Raw genomic sequence first — 20,926 nt, 5'->3', positions numbered from 1 at the left:
TTGAGTAGAAAATGGAATGAGAATAAGTTTCAAGCTTTTACATTTTTTTTAACAAATCCCTTCGACGTTATTAATTATTTTTTTAGTCAGTAACAAATATTTAAAATAATTGTTGTCAATTGAAGCTTGTATTTTTTACTTTTTTTACACATATATTATTGGTTTTAAATAATTTATTATTGTAGTTAATAGTACATGATCATTACAAATAAAAAGTAATTTTAAGTAATTCTACCTTGGTATGACCCAAAACAATAACTTATTCTTACTTTCCATTTCTATTTCAGTAATAGACTTTTTTTGTGAAATTGAAAAAGACGTCAAGACGTAAAGATTGATGTTTGTTTTTTCGTTCAGCTTAACAAAACTGAACTGACCCATTGACGTAATTACTGATGCATTTCTGTCTTTAGTCTGATTAATTTTGATGACACAGAGAGAGAGAGAGAGAGAGAGAGAGAGACTCCGAAAGGTAAATGGCTTTTTATCTCTGCATCAGCGATGATTAAATATCATTAAGGTGTGAAAAGATTAACGCATTATGTTATCATTCACGATTGATTTATCATATTAACTAGATGATTAAGGATTTCCTTGAAGATTTATAATATTGCGATCAAATGAAACGAAAAGGTACGTTCCTGTTTTTTATGCAAAGTTGATTATTTTAATTGAAAATATATACTTTATCGTATATTTTGTATAAAGTTTAACGTTAATGTTTTATCAAGTTGTTTACTTAATTAACTTTCTTTTTTTTTTGCGTTTGAGAAAAGCACGAGATCGGAACTTTTTTTAATACAGCGCTTAAAGGTTCTCTTGTACTTTTTTCGAAAAGTTAGAGTGTAAAAATTAGTTATAAAACGTGAGAATGAATTTTAGTTGAAAAATCAATTACTATATTACTCGGTACGATTGTAATTAAATTGTTACGAAACTTTGTAATCTTAACTATTTTCCTCGAGCTTATGAAGATTTTTGTTTGTTATTATAATATACTAGTGTCCGTTTAGCTAACCATGACATCAATGACCCTCGAGGAGAGCATAGGCGAAAAATACTTGAATGAAGAAAAAGTCGAATCTTGCAAATTTAGCTTTCGAGTCCTGTGATCCTGTACAAAGACGTGTATAAACAAAAAAAAAAAAAAAAAGAGAGAGAGAGAGAAAAATGTATAACTTTTCAACGTGAGAAAGATATTTTTTATTCGTTCGATAAATTTTTCAACCACAGACCTTGAACGCGTACATTTGCAAGCTTTAGATTTTCGTAATCAACGAGAATGGTAAACGATTGAATGTATTTAATACATAGAATATAATGATTATTTTTTTTATAACGAACAAATGATACGTTGCTTATTCGTGAGACTTGTTTGTCGTTGCACCGTAGTCTCACGCGTACGCGAAAATCATGAAAAAAACGAAATATGTATGTTTAGGGGGAAATTGAAATACTTACTACTTTAAATCACTGAAAGCGACTGAATTATTGTAAACTGTCAAAAAGGTTAATCCTTATCGATTATTAGTTTTTTATTTAAAAAAAAAGAAAAAAAAAAGATAAGAAAATATTTTACGTTATCCCAGTTTTCATAAATGAATCGCTCTTCCAGCAGTAATATATTATATAATTTTTACTACGATTCTAGAAAAAGTAAAACGAACAAATAAGTAACAAAAGCAAAGACGATCGATGGACTGCGCGCTGTGCGGGGCGTAATATTGAAAACGAACACATACACAAAACACACAAAATATCTGTATATTTTTTTAAACGTACTATGTGATATATATGCGTATAAATAAATGATATAATATGAATTCTCGATTCTCCTGTCATTTCCAATTAAACATTCATCCCTAAAAATCGCCTCAACTACTCATTGTTCTTTGGTTGCCTATACTTGTTAATTTACTTAATGAATCGTATTAATTACTAATTTTTAAAAAAATAAATTTAAGTTTTTTTAGAATGTAAAAGATTCTATTAAAAATAACGCGTATTTGTTTTAATACCTGCAAAACTAAATAACTTTTTGCTTACTTTATATTTTTCTTACACATTATCTCGTTAATTGTTTTCGAGAATTTATCAAACTGCTTAACATTACGGGAATGTTTGTTTGTAAAATTTTGCACGCATGAATCAATATTTGTCTGCCTAATGTAGTATCATAAAGTACATGGGCTTGTCCTGGCAATTGGGTCAAACATTTACAGTGTCTGTAGTTTCGGCAATGCAAGTCAAAGCAATAAATCAATTTTACTAATAGCGAAGTAATACCCAATGTGATTTTGTCCAATTCGTTTGACCATAACTAACGCAGATGAGAAGCAAAAATTTCTGTAGACATTTGAGCTATTAATTGATATTGACGAAACAGACGTCCATCAATATTAATGTATTTTGATCTCAAGCATGTGTTTACATATATTATAGTGTATTTGCGTGAGTTGGTAATTTTTCACCTCTAGTGTTACACAAAGTGCCTATATTTTTTTATTAGAGCAAAACACGTACATACCTACAATTTTTAACCTATTATAAATTTACGAGTATGAAATTTTATCAAAGTAGCTCGAATGGTTCAAATACTTCCGATTCTTTAAATTAAAAAAAAAAGCTCTAATTTGACAATGAGATATTAATATCATAAAATTATAAAAAACCGCCCTTTTCCCGTCTTCATTTTAATAAATGGTAAATTTATGGAAACACGGGAAAATTAATGGTCTCACAGAAAAAAAAAATACATAGTTTGATTGGAATGTCTATGTAACAATTCGACTCAACGATAGTACTCGGGATGAAATTAGTAATGAAGTAGCCCGAACATTAAACCGTTATTAGTTTTCCTTTATTTTCAATTAGCATACCTCTTTGTCGATGTCTGTTATTCGATAATTATGCATAAATTACGACACATATTTCATAAGTAGAACACGCAATTGGTAAATATTTACTCATTCCAAAGTACTTGCATACAAACCATTTAAATTGTTTAACCTTAAACATTTTTTTAAATATATCAATACTCGTTACAAACAAACATAAAAAGAGGATTATTTTTTCCGTGGTAAGCATTTCTTATTATTCGACTAACTACAAAAAAGTATCTCTCCATATGCCCTGCACGTTTCCATTCATTGAGATATAAACAAACGAGCTTAGCTAAAGTGTAGATAGGCTCTCCCTTGCTCTGTAAAATAAGAAATAAAGAGAAGAAAAGAAAAAAAAAAAAAAAAAATCAAATAAACCGCACCGATAGCAAGACCCTCAATTTATATATTTTTTCCGCTTGACCCCAGCAAAGTTTTATCGAGATATAGCCATATAGCAAAAAAAAAAAAAAAAAAAGATAAAGAGAGACGAAAATCGCTAGCCTTTCCGAGCAGAAATGACGTTTTACGTAAATTAAGAGGATGTACTTACTTACTGATGGGTTCTTGAGCAAGTGATTTTTTTTTCGAGGCGAGCTGTGAAAAAAAATATGGAGGGTTTGTTTTTTCACTTTTAATTGGGACATACCTTTGAGAATTTCTTCAAATCTTCTTTTTAACTTTACGGTGGTTTTTCGAGCAATTGTACAATGTGTTATTGGTTATTTTTATTTATTTACTTTTCATATGGTTTGCTTTGAAGAAGAAAATTTCAAATTTACGTTTCAAATTAAATGCGATAGTATTGGGATTTATTGAATTCGCGATTCGCATTCAAATTGGAAAATGGAGGAGAGGAAAACAGGTACAAAACGAAAACCCATCAGTGGGCTAATGTTATTACATCGATCCAATCATTCAATATTTCTTTTTAAATTGATCACGGAAAAATTCGTCCTGTAAAAGCTTTTGCCCACTGTCGGTTGATGAATAAAACTTAAAAAAAAAAAAAATCGCAGTCTTAATTACTCGTGATTGATGGCTTGAAAAATAAATTGGGCGAGGTGATTTCGTTATTTCGGCTCAATAAGACTCCCTGCACTTAATGTAAGTGATTTACTGATGGAAAAAACTGACGAATAACTATTCGAGGCAATTTATTAAGAAATAATTGGTGCATCGGTTCGATTCTTTTTTTTCTACAATAAATTTATCACACCGTGAAAATATTAATTTTTATCATGCATGTAAAAGATTCCGCTTGAAAAAGCCTTTTTGGAGTCCACAAAAAGCTTGGATTTTTTTTTTATGAAGCATACTATTGTGATAATTATTTGACGAAAAAAATCCTCGGACCCACGATTCAAGTGACACATCACGTAAGGTTCAATATTCCAAATTTTTTACTAAAAAAGCTGGGTTTAAGGAATAAAAAAAAAAAACTCTTTGAAACCCTAAAATTAGAAAAAAAAAAAAAAAAAAAAAAAAAAAAAAAGAAATGAAATATATTTTAAATTTGGCGTAAAGTAAAAACATCAAAAAATTGAAGGGCTGTAGTAACAATACATCTCGAGATTTTAATAATCGTGGGTTGGATGATTTTTTTCCAATTTAAGGTCCAATGGAAGAAAAAAATTAAAAAAACCTTACTCATTCCTGGACCTTAAAATGGCTTTTTCTTTCACGGGATCCATCGCACGTGGTATATATGCATGAAGTAGCTGCACACCGAAGGAGATATCGTACAACAGCAACAAGAACGCGTAAGTGGATGAAAGACAAAAAAAAAGGGCACAACGAGGAAAAGAGCCGCTCGCAATCGGCGAGAAACGAGCGCCGGTAAATCCTTTCCCAGTTAAAGCAGCTTTTCGCCCTCCTTCTCCTCCTCTTTGGCCCCACCCGACGTCTCGGCAGCTCCTTTTTCTCGCTTTTGCCTCCACGAATCTCGTTTTCCTCCACTTTCCCCTCATTTTCAACCGAAACTCGTCTAATTGATTGTCTAATAAAACTAACGCGCTCGGACGCTCCGTTCGTTGGATTGGCGATTCTTTTTTTTTTTTTTTTTCTCCTTATGTCCGCGATCTTGATTTTTCTTTCTTTCTTTCTTTCTTTTTTTTTCGTCGGACCGAGTCGTTAATTAAGACGAATCTTTTATCCATCGCATGAAAGTCTTGTTCCCCCTCGCGTGCACGCGCGTTCTCGAGCCTCACGAAAAGCGATGAAATTTCTCATTCCATTAAATCGTCCCAAAAATCACACGACTCCACGAATTATTGGAAAATTAACTCGCTGTCGCATATGCACGTGTATACTACCTGCGTGCACATTTTCAAAAGTACATTAGCAAAGGGCGAAAGGGTGAAGGTAGAGAGAAGTGGAATATAATAATAATAATAATAGTAATAAGTCAGGGGAGTATAGGCAGGACATTCTCCCGCTCTCCTGCACGTGCCATTAAGTTCAGAATGGCGCTCTCCACTCCGAGTCTTTAGCCTCCCCTCCTCGCCCATGCATGCTCGCGGGAGTGCATTATTTCTCGCGTCATTAGCGATCGCACTGCTCACTCGCCCACACACTTACATTGTTCGTATTGTATTCCCAACTACTTTTTTATTCGTGTGATTGAAAAATTCTTTTTTTTTTTTCCATATGGCAGATGCTCCATTTTATACCAACACGTTGAGAGTACTTTGCGATGGAAAAGCGAGTTTTTTCATTTCAGAACTTGCTAAGCTAAAAAAAAAGAATAACAGACGTGATAGCCTGTTTTCTGTATACTATCCAAGAGACTATGTCTAGATACCTTAGAGCGAGTACAGAAATGAAAAACTATTTTTCGGAAGGTAATGAACACGAATCGAATAAAAAAAAGTGAAGTAAGCTTCGTACGTAATGTGCTTGAATTTGATCCTCCGAGATTTAAAAAGGGATTTTCGGATCAAAATTTACGGTCGATTTGAGCTTTCGCAATGCAAACAGGTTCGTAAATTTTTCTGGCTAATCTGGTTGAGTTGGTGAGTTTGCGTTTGTACCCCCCCCCCTTCGAACTTTTACAACCTGTTATTTTTAATCTCAACGTTTTCTTTCAAAGCAAATTTTAATTAAAATTCTTTTAATTGAAGTTTGGCCTCTTTTGGAAAAAAGTTATATTCAACTGTACTCGCTTTATTTTCTCGGAAACTTTGAAACGTCATTGATGAAGTTTCGTTGAAAACTTTGACCCGTTCGTAAAAGGTACAGCTGTTTGAAGAAAATTATTTTCGCTGGTATTCAGATCACCCGTTCGGAGTCCTTATTCATACGGATTCGGCTTCCCCGTGACAACAGCAGATAACAATTTGCGCATACATGAATGCCAATTTCCGCGTGCTCGAGTGGCGCTTTATCTTTTTTTTTTTTTTTTTTACCTCCTACCTCCCTTTTTTCCTCTCGTTTTCAATGTAAAATTATCTGTCCTGCGAGTCTATATGTAGGCTACTTTCGGAAATAAAAATACACAGCGTCGGAGAACATGTGTTTTTGCATTGGATGAGCTTTGCTGGCTGCCAGGCCAGACAGACGGACGGACTCCTCGTCGCTCTAAATGTAAATCCAAAAATCGATTTTACGACGGTGGTGCTTCCGGAATCGCTTGTGATTGTATTGACTGTGCTTTTGTACACACGTGTGTATACGTATCGGCTACGCGACGGAAAAGGGCGTTTTAAAGTCGCGACAACAGAAGGGGACAAAGTTGGGAGGGAAATAAACGACTAAGGGTATGTGGCGAAAAAACACGAGATGGATAAACTTTACTTGGCCAATTAGTTGGATAAAAAAGAAAGGCTTGGTTTTAGTTTCTGACTGCCGTTGCCGGCTTACCTGCAGGATAGCATGTACTTCTTCGAACTCGTTAGATTCATTTTTTTTTTTTTTTTTTTTTTTTTTTTATCATTCAGGGTTTGGGTTGAGCAGAAAAAAGTCCAACGGCATTCAAGCTTGTGGCTGCAATGTTGTTTGACTGAGAATCACGATTTATTGAACGAAACAAAAAAAATCATTGCCAATTAATTGATCCAAATGTTCTTTTCAGTACCATATTTATTGTTGTTTTTTAAAACTTTTTAATCCTTGTTCGTGTTAATTATTTTTTTTTTTTCCGTGAAAAATCTAGTTTGTGAAAAAATCATTGATACGTGCACTTACAATTTTTTAAAATAATTTATTTATTTATATTTTAATTAAAATCACACGCACGGGAAATTGCTAACACCTTTTCAGTGCTTATGATGAGTTATTTTGATCGATGATTATACTTTTTTACATTATTTAGTTTTTGAAATACTAAAGAATTTTGGAAAAGTACCATTTTCAATTTTACGCGACGAAAAAACAGTAGTTTTTGCTCAAGGTATACACTTGTAACGAAAATTGAGAAAAAAAATGTTGATCTAAAGTCAAATGAAAAAATAACTTAGCGCCACTCAACTGTCGTAGTGGTAAGACCTTTTGTTTAATTTTACGAGAAAGAGTGGTATTATTGATATTTTGATTATTACTATCATCTGGTTGACGATTGATGTAATAGTCAAAACATAGCCTGCCGTAGTTGTACGAAAATCACCTCACGGAAATTCAAATTTTGGAAATTGCAATATGAAATTACATCGAGAACAATTATATCGTTCCGACTAGCGTTGCGTCAATCAAATCACTACAGGCACATGTAAACCACCACCACGAGCCGGCACGTCACGCGTCAAAATCAGCCGAATCGGTCGTACATGGCCTTCGTTGAGCGATCCACTTCCTGAGTGAACTTTCAACTCCGATGATAACACGAGATTTCTCCAATATACATGAAAAAATACTGTGAATAACATTTCATGCGATCCGCTTTAGAAACTGCACCTTTTACTCAATCCAGTGGATGTGCGCGCTTAAAGAACAACGAGCCCAAGTGATTTCCTTGGTAACGGAGAACGTGCCTGGACATAAAATCCAGGTCCCGTGAGCTTGAAATAAAGCTCATCGCGAATAATTACTGTAATTCCCGGCTCGGCGAATAATACGCGCGACAGCGAAAAATCGTCACACGGCGGGAGTGCCACTTTGCGGGTCACTGTCTTCTTTGTACACCTGCAGTCATTTTTCGAAGTAACACTGGCGCGCCCGCGTAAAGGGCCACTCAGGATGGGCTTTGAAAGAGGCGCGCGGAGAGCGAAGAAAAACGAGGGAAATAAGCCGGCATTCCCGATTCCTTTGATTTCGACGGGGCCGGCGCGAGGGTGTCTTTGACTCTAGCCGACGAGGAGGAAAAATTAAAGAGGCGGAGGGCCGGAAAAACTCGGGCAACGAGAATGTTTAGCGTACGGTTTTTTTCAGGGAGAAGGAAGTGAAATCCGCGCTTGGCTGAACGTTTTTCAAACAAAAGAAAGGCGCAACGTTCGGGAGGTAATTTTTCGACCCGGTGGGTTAAAGTGTCGACGGCTGGGGTGTTTTTAGTTTTCTTTATTTCTGAAGAAAACTAGAAGTATATTAAAATATATATAGGGTGATCGCAAGAGTGTAATTTTTCGGCTTGTTTGCTCTATACGACTGGGACAGTGGAAAAAGGATGTTTTTCGAAAAAAGTGTTTGTAATGCTTCACTTTTTGAGATTATTTAATAATATCTAACGATTTTACACACGGAGGTCTTGCAATCAATTTGTTTTCAAATCCCTGTTTCATGCGCCAATCGATCATGAAAATCAGTAGAAAAGTCAAGGTATGGTCAGACAGACACAGAATCCAGCTCTCTTCGCTTTCTCGCGCATTGTTTACTAGTTTGTAAAAAATAAAACAACAAAAGTAAAAGCCACGATGTACGAAAACACACCACGTTCGCTCGATAGACACGCATAAATATATACACACAGACGTCAGCAGTTTCCTCGAGCTCACGTACATATATATATATATGCGTATACACAAGCAAGGTAACTTTACCTTCCTAAAATACCAACCACTACCTCGCAGGGGTAACGATTGCGCACCTGCACGCGCTAAGGGATGCCGATCACGCCCTTGCGCCCCGACGGCTATCTCTGTCTCCCTCTTGCTCTAATCGGTCGCAATTGAATCTAGTTATGGACGCCAAAGACGCCGAGACGAGACGCCGTGCACAGTTGTTGTCGTGTCGTGCTCTGGTTTCTCGTGTTGTACGTGTACGTGTGCAGCAACGAAACAAGACGATGGAAAATTAGAGTACGATAAGCCACGTTTCCGCCCTTCTCTCTCTTGTTCTTTCTCTTCTTTCGCGTGTACTTACGCACGTTGAGCTTTTTTTTTTCCTCCTCGTCAGCGCGACGCTTGTTTATTCGAGGCTGGACCCGTGGACGCGTATAGGGATACATCGGCCCTAAGTTCGAAAGTGGGTCGGCTGCGGCAAGCGCGAAAAATTATGCGCTCGGAATTTATTTACACCCGTGTGGTAATAAATTTTTTACCCACCGACGCTTGCGTTTTTTTTTTTTTTTTTTTTTTTTCTTTGTCCGATTTTCCGCAACTTGATCGCTCGTGAGTCAAAGCTCATCGTGTTTTTTCTTTATTTTCACAGTTATTTTGATCATTAATTTAGCTTCACGTTTAACACATGCCAGTATGTCAATGTATGTCTGTGGAATACGTGTACGATCAATTCTTTATTTACCTTTGTAAAATTTCGCGTACACGCTGCAGTTTTGCCTTGCGAATATTTTTCGTACGGTAAATATGGAAAAACAAAAAAAAAAAAAAAATAAATTGAAAAATCTATGGACAAATATTTGCGTGGTTGTTTCAGTCGAAAGGCACTGGTTCTCATTGAGGTAGACTTTCAAATCACTTGCAAATACTCCCTCCTTCTATGTACCTACACCAAAAATAGAGCAGTCCGAGGGTCCAAGTTTACCAAAGTTTCTTTTCAACTATGGTTGTACAATATCACATTCAAAAGAACAAAGGCCCTCCATAAGAGTGTATACGTATACATATATAGACACGTATGCTCGCAGTGCTGGCGTCGGGGCGAAAGTAATTTAAAATATCATCCAAAGATTTCAAGCGAGTCGGAAAAATAGTATCGGAAATTCCTTAAGCGAGGCCGGAAGAGGAAAAAGTGTACGAGTTGGCGAGGGAGCGTCGACTCGTGCCTTCTGTAAGAAACTGCGGCCACCGCCTGCCGGTATAACAAAAGTTCAAAAACTCCCGTACGAGTAGCTCTTACAGCGTGCATGCGCAGCTAATCGGCCGTAACTCCGAACAAATTATAACTTTAGGGATTTTTGAGCTCCGAATTTTCTTCGCTCTCTCTCCCCCTCTCTCTTCGTAACCACTTTGTGAAAAAAAAAAGCCCGTACCTATGCAAGCAGGAGTCACGCGAATAATTGAATAGCCAGCAAAAGGGGGACAATAGTTTGTTACCGGCAGCTTCTCTTTCTCCCGGCTTCGATTGGTAACGAGTAGCGACGTATAGCGAGATCGACCGTGTTCGCCAGCCCTCGCGTTCCGATAGACCGAGCAAGTAACAGCGCACGGTCCCTTTCGGCGGGCATAAATAATCACCGCTTCCCCTCCACTTCTCTCTTTCTTCTCGAACAACGTCTGCGCCACCGTAAAGAGCGGAATGGGGGAGGGGTCGCCTCCGGGTCTCCTCTCGTTAAGCGCCGGAAAATCTGGAATCGATCGCCGGCGAACGAGAGGTGGAAGATGCGCCCTCGGAGTCTGCGCGTGAGCTTTCATTCGGAATCTCGTCCTCCTGTACCTCGCTCGCACCGTTTTGCCGGTCGAACGCGCCGAGAGACGTTGCACGCGTTAGATGTACTTTACTGTCCGTGAAAGCCGTTTGAGGGTCTGTTTACTGGAGTTGCACCTTTTTCTTTTGTTTCTAGCTCGCACTGGCTTATCAATCGCCACTGCCTTCGTAAAAACTTTCATAATCTCGTCAACGATTCTTAATTTTTGTCAAGTCTTTGTACTGTAGTACACAACATGGTTATCTCATTATTTTGTAAGAGAACATGAGAATTGAATTTCATATAATCAATGCCAATCACAAACGAATAAAAGGGCTTCAGTCATGTAACGATAAATCAAAAAATGATTGCTCTGTTATTCCGGTAATTGGATTTTTTTTCTTTTCTTTTTTGCTTTTCAAAAAAGTTATTTTGCAATATCTTTCCATTTTGATACCGCCGATATTTCTTACGGGTTGTTGAACCAAGAACCGTTATCGTGCTTGGGGTATTGATTCTTCGACAAAGATTTTCCAATAACTTTTGCTGCTAAATTGGTTCGTTTTAAAAAAAGCTTACTTGTAGTATGTGTAGTAGAAAACTCTGCTTTTAGTGCTCTAGAAAGTTGTATTTATTCTCGAGTAGAAATCCTTTGCGTTGTTCGAGAGATATATCCACGCTTGTCTGAAGATTTTTTTTCTAAAGGTTGAAGAAGTTTAAAGAGTCAATTATAAAACGTATGAATCAAAATTGAAATTACGATTTGTTTTAAGTTACTCGTGTATTTCTTTAAAGAAAACCAATTATTAAATATACAATCGCGTCTCGAAAAAAGCCGTATCGTGCACCAATTGATGAAAATTAATAACGAACAGCTTGACTCTATTTTTTCCAGGTATCATTTAAACTCGACAACCAGTTTCCTCGAAGCAATACTTGGAAAAAAGTTTGAAAGTCACGGGACGAAAGGTACAGAAGTTACTCTTTGCTCCGTCACTTGGTATATATTATATATGTATCTCTCCACTTGTCGAGAAAGGGAGAGAGTCAAATATTGACCCCGAGAAATTCAATGCGCCTCAATTAAAAAACCCGTGTAAGATTTTTGCAAGCGCGTTGAATGGTAAAAGTTCCCTTTAAATAACTTTTCACTCCTTGGATTCGCTACCAAACACTTTCAGGAGCAATCAGTTTTCAAAGACACGCCATTGAATTTTTTCTTGGGACCGAACTTTCTTCTCTATTAATTACCTCTTTTTCCTCGGACCTCGTTTTCGCACGATACTTCAAAAAGTAAATTTACTTACCGCGCATCGTTATCGCTTCGAACGAGTCCTGTTTTCATACCTCTGGTAGAGTGGCCACTTTGCTTGAATAAAAGTAGCACTGCATGTTTCGAAATATTCCAGCAGAGAAATTTATGTGGATCAATTTTCTGTGGTTACGTTTGAAAAGCAGTAACTTGTCTTACAATCAATAGGTTTAATTAACTTTTTTTTTTTTTTTTAACAGACTATTAAAATTCCACTTTTACCTCTCATAACACTGTTGTGGAAAGAAATTTAGAAAATTTCTAATCGTTTTAATCAGCTCTTTGTAAACGTGAGCTACGAAAATGTTGCCGTCGTGCAAGCTTCAAAGGTCCCGGGGTTCAAATTTACGATACCCTAGCTCGGAACGCACCGGGGAAAGTTAATGAAAGTTTTGTATTGGGAGCTGATGAAACGTGCACGGAGAAAAAAGAGTTTGGTTGTTTTTGCCGGTTTACGCTCCCTAAAACCTGTTAAATCGTAGTTTATTGAAACACGATCCATCTCCCTTTCTTGTTTTTTCAAAAGCTCCTGAAAACACTCCGTTTGATTATTTATAATTAAAATCACCCAAAACGCAGCGAAAGAAATGTACTTTGCCTGCATATTTATCCATCATTATTCCATTCAATCAATGAAAAGAACGAACCCTGTGCATGTTTGCGAGCTTTAAATACGGGGCTTTCGAAATGCAAACGACATTGGGCTCAAATAAATACCCACTTTACAATTGCCCTTCCGGGTATACGTGTATAATTCCTCAAAGAAGCGCAGCAACAGCGCGATATAATTGTAGCATTACTCGGGCGAATTAATTAGAAAATTTTAACAGCGGTGGCTGTGGGAGTCTGCGGCGCAGAGGGGCTACTTTGAGCGGATTAACTGTCTGGTACAAGCGGAATTGGAAATTCCTCTTCCGCGGTGCAAGAGCTCGTTCTCCCGAGAACTTAAATGTACACAGGCATGCCGTGTGTATAGATATACATTCAGGAAAGGTATCGTTGTCTGTGCGCTCTGTTGGCTTTGCCACGCGAATCCGCCCTTGTGCAGCGTTGCTCCTGCAAGCGGTCTTGCTTCTTCTTTTTCTTCTTCTTCTTTTGTTTCGGGTACGTCTTCTGTCTCGTCTCGAGTCAAAAGTGACTCAACTTTGGCCCAAGTAGAAAGACAATGACGAGATTTAGTTGAATGTACACTGTGCTTTTTGCGCAGGAGGGCAAAGTTTTAAAGCTGATTTGGACGTACCATTGTTGTGATGTCGAGGAATTGCGCGTGTGCTCTTATTTCGTTGGAATTTGTTTATTCTTGAATCCAACGAGCTGTACAGAATTTTACTATCGATTACAATTATAAAAATAACTATTTTGTGTGTACGAGATACTCCTACAACATAGAAACGCGCGGAAATTGAAAGTCAAGTAGTATAAGTCAGTATTTGGTCAGACGTAACCGAGTCGTTGCTCTCTTTTGATTTTTATTGTTGTGCAGCATCCAAGCGTACGTAATATCCTTAAAATTTAAGGTGACAAGCGGAATCACATTTATTTTCAGGAAACAAAGTCGACTTTATGGAAATTCTCTTTCTCGCCGCAAAACAATCATATCATACTCGCACGAAAGCTCAGCTCTTCCGCATCAAAAAGTAGCAAAATTCTTTTTTATTTCCAGCCCCTCTTCATTCAACGTAGAGGCCCTACAATAATCCTGGCTCAAACCCCACCTCTCGTCTCTCCTAGCAGTTAGCACGAGATGAGGTGTGCAGTGCAGCAAAGAGCAGCACGGATAAGGAACTCGCTTCATTTTCCCCTCGAACGGATCCTCTCTCCAAAGCAAAGGATTAAACAGGCCCAGATTGAACCCTCCTACCCTTCTCAGCCACTGGGAGGGGGATACTTTGACCCACTGCGGTGTTTGATGTGCAAAGTTGCGCAAAAGACGCGATTTCAATAGATCTCATCCGACTGGCGCGTGCGAAATGTCATCCGTGGCCCCTTCGTTGCTCGGCAAGTCTCGTTCACTTCCTCTCGTCATAGCGATCACCATCATCTTCAGATCTCTCGGGGGAAAAAAAAAAAAAAAACTCGAGAGCCATTCCATTCCAGCCTATACGAACCTCGGCTCCCGGTGTATAGTATCCTCTCCCCGAGCGGGAAATCGAGAAAGGATCTGTAACCGTAAAAGAGGTTCCTTAATAGTTGGCGCGATTACGCGCACCTGACGTCGCCGGCAAAGATAATTCCAACGGGAAGGGATCATCCTTCCACTCTCTCTGCTCACGCGCGCGCGAAGCCGGTGTTCCCGCTAACAGCCTCCGATTAGCCACACCCGGCTGCGCCTGACTCTCTCTCTCTCTTCGCCGCGGATTACTTTTACGTTTCCCCATCGATTGCGTCTCGAGCTTTTCTCTCGAGTCACCGTACTCTGCTCGGTCTCTCTTTTTTTCATTCTGTCTTTGCATCTGTTTACGGGAAGGGAGTTCGGATTGAAACGGCCTCGACGACGAATAGCTCGTCAAGGGTGTACGCAATTTGGGGAGGAAGGAGTGATTTGCAAAAGATGGTTGAGCAGGAGCTTTCTGTCTGTAATGCCGGTGGTTTCAGATGCAAGATTGGAATGCGCGTGAGGAGCGTCTCCGTGAGTGTTTTTGTAGCCCCAAGTGTTGTTATTGCCTGCATATATAATGACCGCGGGAGATATTTATAAATGCCTCTGTACGTTATTTACGGGAACCCAGAAAAAAATTTCTATTGGATGTGTCCAAAAAAATGGAAAAAAATGATATACCTATACAGACGCGTACGCGTGCGATGACAAGCTGTGCAGTTTTTGCGGAACAAACGAATGTACGGCGTAGGCGTGTGTGTGCGTGTAACAGAGCTAGATTCGGGTATTAATTTATATACGGGACTAGGGAAGGATGGGAAGGGAAGGGCGCTTGATTTATGTGCGTGGAAAGGAGCTGAAAGGAAATTCGCGCGCGAATTATGGCCGGCGCGTGTATCGCGCGATGACGCCTCGACTCTACTCTTAATTTATTTGGCACACTTTTGTCGTTGAATATATATACGTATGCATGGATGTCTTTTGTATAAAATTTATTTTGATTATATTTAATGGTTCGTGAATTTCCACGAAAAGGATATATCGCACGGGGGCGTGGATGCACACAATTTTTAGGTCCTAATCTTGATTATTAATTTTCCGTCACCAAATTACGTTTTGGTTGCTGCAATGAAAATTCTACTTAACAAGATCAATCAATAGTATTTTTCTATATAAGGTGATTGCTGAATTATTTTTATTTTTCTTGTATAATAAAATTTCTAACTTATGGTGCTTGATATTTTTAGTGCATTTAAAATCTTTGAGTATTTTTTATTTTCGAAAAACAAAAATGTGGAATCTGGAGATATTTGGAGAACAAAGTTTTGGCTTGCTTCCTTGAGGGTATAAATTATTTGATAAGAGATCATGATCAGAGGGTTATTGGAAGCTTTGAAGGGTAATTGTTTAAAATTTCAAAAGTACAATCATGTAACGATTATTTATCTATGCTAAAAGATTTCAGGGACAAAATTATCACTTTGACTAATATTATTGGTTTTTGGTTTCATTTCAAAGCTAGCAAAATAGATAAAGCTGTTTATTATTTGTTGATTTTCACAAAGGGAGGATTAACGTTAAAACAAAAATACCATTTAATTCTTCTTACATGATTCATTATACTTTCATCGCAGAGCTTCAGAAAACAGGGAGGTATGTAACTTTTAATCGTATAAACATTTAACTTATCTATTAATCTGTTACTTCTTCAATTTTTCTTTTTTGTCCTCTTTTTCCTTTTATCTCCCCATTTTCCGTAACAATCACTACAAAAGAAAGATAAAATTAAAAATTTTTTTCAACGTGCTGTGGAGAATGTACTTTTGTTATACATATATACCTGTAGAAGGATACTCTTTTGTTGGAATATAGGCATATCGACATTCTAGGACAGTCATTTCTGCGGCATTAGAATGAAAATCGATGCAATTGTTATTGAATGAAGATGATTCATGGACAAATTCAGCGGCAAACTGAAATTATATACACCCAGTCAATAGATAAATAAGTACAACCGGTTAAGCTAACAATAATGATTATTTAAAAACAATCAATCGGTCATTGATCGTCATCGAAAAGTGAGTAGCAAAATATTACGATACCTAGTAAAAAAAAAAGTTAATTCGTTACAAACAGATCAATATTAAATACAATCACTTACCGAATTCGACGGCTGGTTCATCTTGAAAAATAAAGATTCAATTTCTCGGCAGACCACTACACGATATTGGTTTTTATGTTGGCCTCGTACATCGATATACACGCACTAACCTATAGTTGGACCCAAGAGTTTAATCCCATGGTTGCAAGACGTAGTGGACTTCCCTACTTCTTCAGAAATATTGAAACGAAGTACGTAAAATAATAGCCGGATGGCTTTAGGATAAGATATTCCTCGTTGATAATATAACAAGAGTATAGTTAAAACAGACAAGCACTACATCTTATCTAAAAACTGTAAAATGTATCGGCCAATTATATTTCGGGCCTCAAAGTTTACGACACAAGTGTAAGCAGTAATCTTGAGTAACGTAAAAGTTCAATCGTTAGGAAGCCTAATGTACCAAGATATAAATAAATACACGTGAAATTAATGATTTAACACCACAATGAGGTCACACACTGATTGTTGTGACAGCAATGTATTTAAAAAATTTTTTCAAGTTTTACTTGTTTTTTTTTTTTTTTGTCGAATCAGAAGTTGAAGGAAAAAAAGGTTTTACGTTGAGTAACAAACGACCACAGTAAAAATACAGTTATCGAAAGCACACTTATTCGACATGGCCTGGCGTGGCCAATGAATGATGAAACCGCGCAAAAGTAAAAATCAATGACACCACGCGTGGATACAAGCTCCACACCTCCAGTCTTCCTTCGCGGAAAAACCTCGAAACGCATAAACGCCTCATCAATCACCCATACACACCTTTGTATCCCAAAGTGCAATTCCGCGGGCAAAAGTTTATCTCCGGCTCGGCTTCTCTTTCCCGAAGCGAGTAGTTTCTAATTTTCAGCCCGACGCAATATTTGTCTTCCCCCTTGCCTCCCCGTGGCGCCGACTCCTTCTCTCCTTAGCTCGCATTTGAATTTACGATGCAAATTGTTTCTGAGTTACAAAACTGCCGGGTGGCTATAAATCTCGGCGAATAAGTGCGGCGCAGCCCGGTACATACCGGCACGTATAAGTGCAGTTCGCGCTTGTTTGCGAGCATCAGCGTGTCTCATCGAAAACTAGGCGCGTCTCCGGCAAGCAGGAGAGATGTTGTGTTGGGTGCGCGTGGAAGATGATATCGTCGCAGTTTGGTACACAACTACTTTCCTGCCTATTTCATCTCGATTAGATCGGAAAGTTGAACATTCGTGATGCACAGAGGACGCCACAATGTACATTAGTATAAACCAACTCTCTATACGCGGAGCAAATTGTACCACAAAAAAAAAAAAAAAAAAAAAAAAAAAAAAAGAAAATCAAGCGAGCTAGGAGAGTCGGTGCTAATTTCAAGACAAACAACCGTATAGGTATATACTACAGCTCATCTCGGTGTAGTCGAGAGGAGAAAGAGAGAAATCGAGTCTATAGTTTAACACAGTCAAACATCGATTTGGACGATACAGTGTCCACACACGCGTTTTCGCCTCGCCCTCTTTCCTCAAATCAAATATACGCGGATGTATTCTCGAGTTTCCCGAAAAGAAGGGGGGCAGCTGAGCGAGTGGAGGTTTACACACCCTATACACCCTATAGGTACATAGTATGTTGTACACCGTGGCAAAAGGTCGTGTCCAGCGGTGTAGACACTCTCTCACGGAGCATATGCGTGATCTTTGTTGGAGCACCCGGTTACCTCGGTAACGACCAACGGTATATAACAGCAGGAGGAGTGCAAAGAGAAAGAGAAAGATAGTTTGTTTGAAAATGGAGCTCGATCCGGACTACACGTTCGTCCCGCTCGCCGAGCGCCACTACATGGGCATACAAAACAAAGACACCCAGCACTACTTGAAAAAATGGTAAAATACTCTTTCTCTACCTAGTGATTGTTTTTTTTTTTTTTTTTTTTTTTTTACTTTTACGTCATACTCCATCTTTTTTGCTGTTTCGTTGAGGGTATGGGTGCGAGATTTGGGGGTTATTGACTGCGGTAATAAAATTGCCTTGTCTTACCTTTTTGAACAATATACCGATACTCATGTATGATAATTGATGAAACAAAGAAAAAAAAGAAGGAGTATTTATTATCTTGAATCGAAAAATCTTCGAACAAGCGTAAGTTGCGCGCGAAGCTGATTGCTTTTCAATTTCAGGGGATTACTCGGGAACATAGGCATACAAGATTTCTGCTTTAACGAGCCGTTTCAGCCGTACAACAAATATCACATAGCCGAGGTAATTCAATTTCGCTTAACCCAATCGCTCGAAACGGCACTGCTGCTGCTGCTGCTGCTGCTTGTGTATAAATTCCAGCTAGATTTATTGCTCTGCATCTATCACTATGTTTTTCAATTTCCCCTTGATATCTGTCCGTCTCTCTGTAGCCCCGGATTTCATAGGTATTAATTCGTACCCGCATAATCGTGTGTGTACTCTCTCTCTCTCTCTTCATGCTTCGATTTTGTACGTTTTAGCAATTTTTCAAGAGCCCCGTGGTTGCCAATTCGCTGAAACTTAAAGTCGGCGATGCTTGGATGGTCCAAGGTATAAATGGTCTATTTTACTGGTAAGTGGATTTTCATTTGGATGAGTTTTTTTTTTGAATCCACAGGCATCAAAGCTACGTCAGTCGACGTCACTCCGGTGCAGTGTACCGCGCTGAACATGTCCTTTTTCGACAAATTAAAAAACCCCGAGAACAAAATCGTCTCCCTCTCGGGAGCCATTTGCAAACAGTGCGACGTGGAAATCGAAGGATTCATCGTCTCCGACAAACTCAGAGCCGTGGGTACACCTTTCCCCCCCCCCCCCCCGAGAACTCAATTTATCGAGAAATGCAGAAAAAAAAAAAAAAAAAAAATTCCTCAGATGATCCTCGACGAGGATAACGAGCGTTACAGCCTGTACGGGCCAGAGGAGAGGGACGAGTTTATCTTCCGGCTGTTCGAGATGCTCGTCCTCGGGGGAAGCCTGTGCCAGTACGAGGACGAGCTGCAGCCCTATCTCGACGTCACGAGAAAAATTTACAAGGACCTCGTCAGGTGAGCCAACCAAATGACTTTACAAACCCTATTCTTCGCATGTAATGTATACACACTCGCTCGTGCAGCACCGAAAGTTTTTTAATCGCTCCCCTATACATCCATCTGTCTCCGTCCATGTGATACGGTAGAACAGAAATAGAGAGAGCCGGTAATGGTCTTTAGCTACGAAAACAAGCAAACTCGACAAACACGCTTGTTTTCAAAGCAGGAAGGCCGCAAGAGGTATACTTTACGACCGGTTAACTAGGTTGAAGCAGGGAGGGAAAAAAAAAAAAAAAGAAGAAACTCGCCGCGTCCCATTAGGGCTCTGATTTATTAGCATCGCGGGGTATAGGGAGGGGGAAACTTTTCAGTTCCAGTGGCATAAACGCGTGTGATTCACAGGGTGGAGAAAAAGGAGGACCGCGATTTGTCAATATGTACGACGGTCGTGCGAGTGGTGGCCAGCGCGAGGGAGCGCGGGGATACGCGGCCGTACTTCCCGGGAGGTGATACGGAGAACCGGCAGAACGTCGGATTCCTCCTGATTGACGGCTCGGGACGCCGGGTGACCAGTTTGCTGCATCGATTCGGAGGTTTTAACTGGTGAGACAAGTTTTGGGGGCTTGTCTCGTACAGGACTTTTTTTTGCGCGGTTTCATCACAGCTGGATCCTCGAAATAAAGCTTGTATTTCATGATGAAATGATTCATTATGAAAATTTGTGGTTTCAACTGGTATATGTTGTTCATTATAAAGAATTTAATTTACAAATTTTGATTTACTCAATAAATTGCTGAATAATCAAAAAGAAGCTTATGCATAATAAAAACAATTGTCTGCTTGTACAAAAATAATTTGTATCTCTATGTCCCGTACGTACATGCAAAGACAATGCAGTAATCACGTGTGTGTTTATATTTTGAGGACAATGATAGTAATTTAATTCTCACGCTCTACAAATTAATCACAAGCCGGGGGGGGGAGGAAAAAAAAGAGCTGCAGAGGGAAACAATAAAATCCGCATAATGAGCGTAATGACACTCTCTTTCCCTCTCGAGTGCAGCGTCTAACGAGTCCTGTTTGAACAGGCTGTTTGTCGTACACCTTGAAGTATGCACACGCGAAGTGAGAATAACGAAAATATAAAAAAAGAATCACTTGCAATTCTACATTTTCATAATGAAGAGAACGGGGAGCGCGAAGCGGCTAACGCGTCGTGCGAACGAAAATTCGCGTCGTTTTCCGTCGAAGGTGAAAAAGGAATCTCATTAAAAACAAGGGGGCAAGTGAAAAAGAAAAGAAAAGTAACAACTGTAATGTGCCTCCGCAGCGCAGAGCCATCGTCTCGGATTGTAAGCCGAAATTGCAAACTCCAGCGCGTGTGTGAGCTTGGCGCCACCGACATTATTATACAGGAAAAAAGGGGGGTGCCCAAGACTACCCCGTTCTCGGTCTCATTTGCATTATTTACGTTATAATAATGCACACTCGTGCTTACCATACGACTTGCTTTTTCCTTCCTCCTCACGCTTGTTTTTTCTCGACATAATTATTTTTCTTCTCAAGCTCTCTGTCTGCACTTCTCCTCTACTTCTATTGCCGATGTTTATGTTCTTCTTATGACTCCTTTGATTCATTCAAGTGCTTAAAGAAAGAAAAAAAAGCAACTTTTCTTCCTTCAAACGTAAAAAGTGGGCGATCGGCGGAACAGGTGCGCGAGC

General features: G+C 38.8%; 1 protein-coding gene across 1 annotated transcript; it reads left to right on the top strand.

Moving 5' to 3' along the window:
- The first annotated feature begins 17,943 nt into the window (after positions 1 to 17,943).
- LOC106639810 (cilia- and flagella-associated protein 300) lies at positions 17,944 to 19,818 on the top strand. Its single transcript, XM_014353590.2, has 6 exons — positions 17,944 to 18,038; positions 18,333 to 18,414; positions 18,654 to 18,723; positions 18,791 to 18,963; positions 19,048 to 19,220; positions 19,608 to 19,818. The coding sequence occupies exons 1-6, from the start codon at positions 17,944 to 17,946 to the stop codon at positions 19,810 to 19,812; spliced, it is 798 nt and encodes a 265-aa protein (XP_014209076.2). The 3' UTR covers positions 19,813 to 19,818.
- Positions 19,819 to 20,926: the final 1,108 nt, after the last annotated feature.

The sequence above is a fragment of the Copidosoma floridanum genome, unplaced genomic scaffold (assembly GCF_036245765.1).
Source record: "Copidosoma floridanum isolate Cflo_tuat_1 unplaced genomic scaffold, Cflo_Japanese_pri ptg000001l, whole genome shotgun sequence".
NCBI lineage: Eukaryota > Metazoa > Arthropoda > Insecta > Hymenoptera > Encyrtidae > Copidosoma > Copidosoma floridanum.
This window is presented reverse-complemented; position numbering and strand designations above follow the sequence as displayed.

What these genes read in the sequence shown, in the direction of transcription:
- LOC106639810 (XM_014353590.2), top strand. Translation starts at nt 17,944, where the DNA reads ATGGAGCTCGATCCGGACTACACGTTCGTCCCGCTCGCCGAGCGCCAC. An exon ending in ACAAATATCACATAGCCGAG is followed by an intron (nt 18,415 to 18,653) that starts GTAATTCAATTT and finishes TGTACGTTTTAG; the next exon opens with CAATTTTTCAAGAGCCCCGT. An exon ending in TCTCCGACAAACTCAGAGCC is followed by an intron (nt 18,964 to 19,047) that starts GTGGGTACACCT and finishes AAAATTCCTCAG; the next exon opens with ATGATCCTCGACGAGGATAA.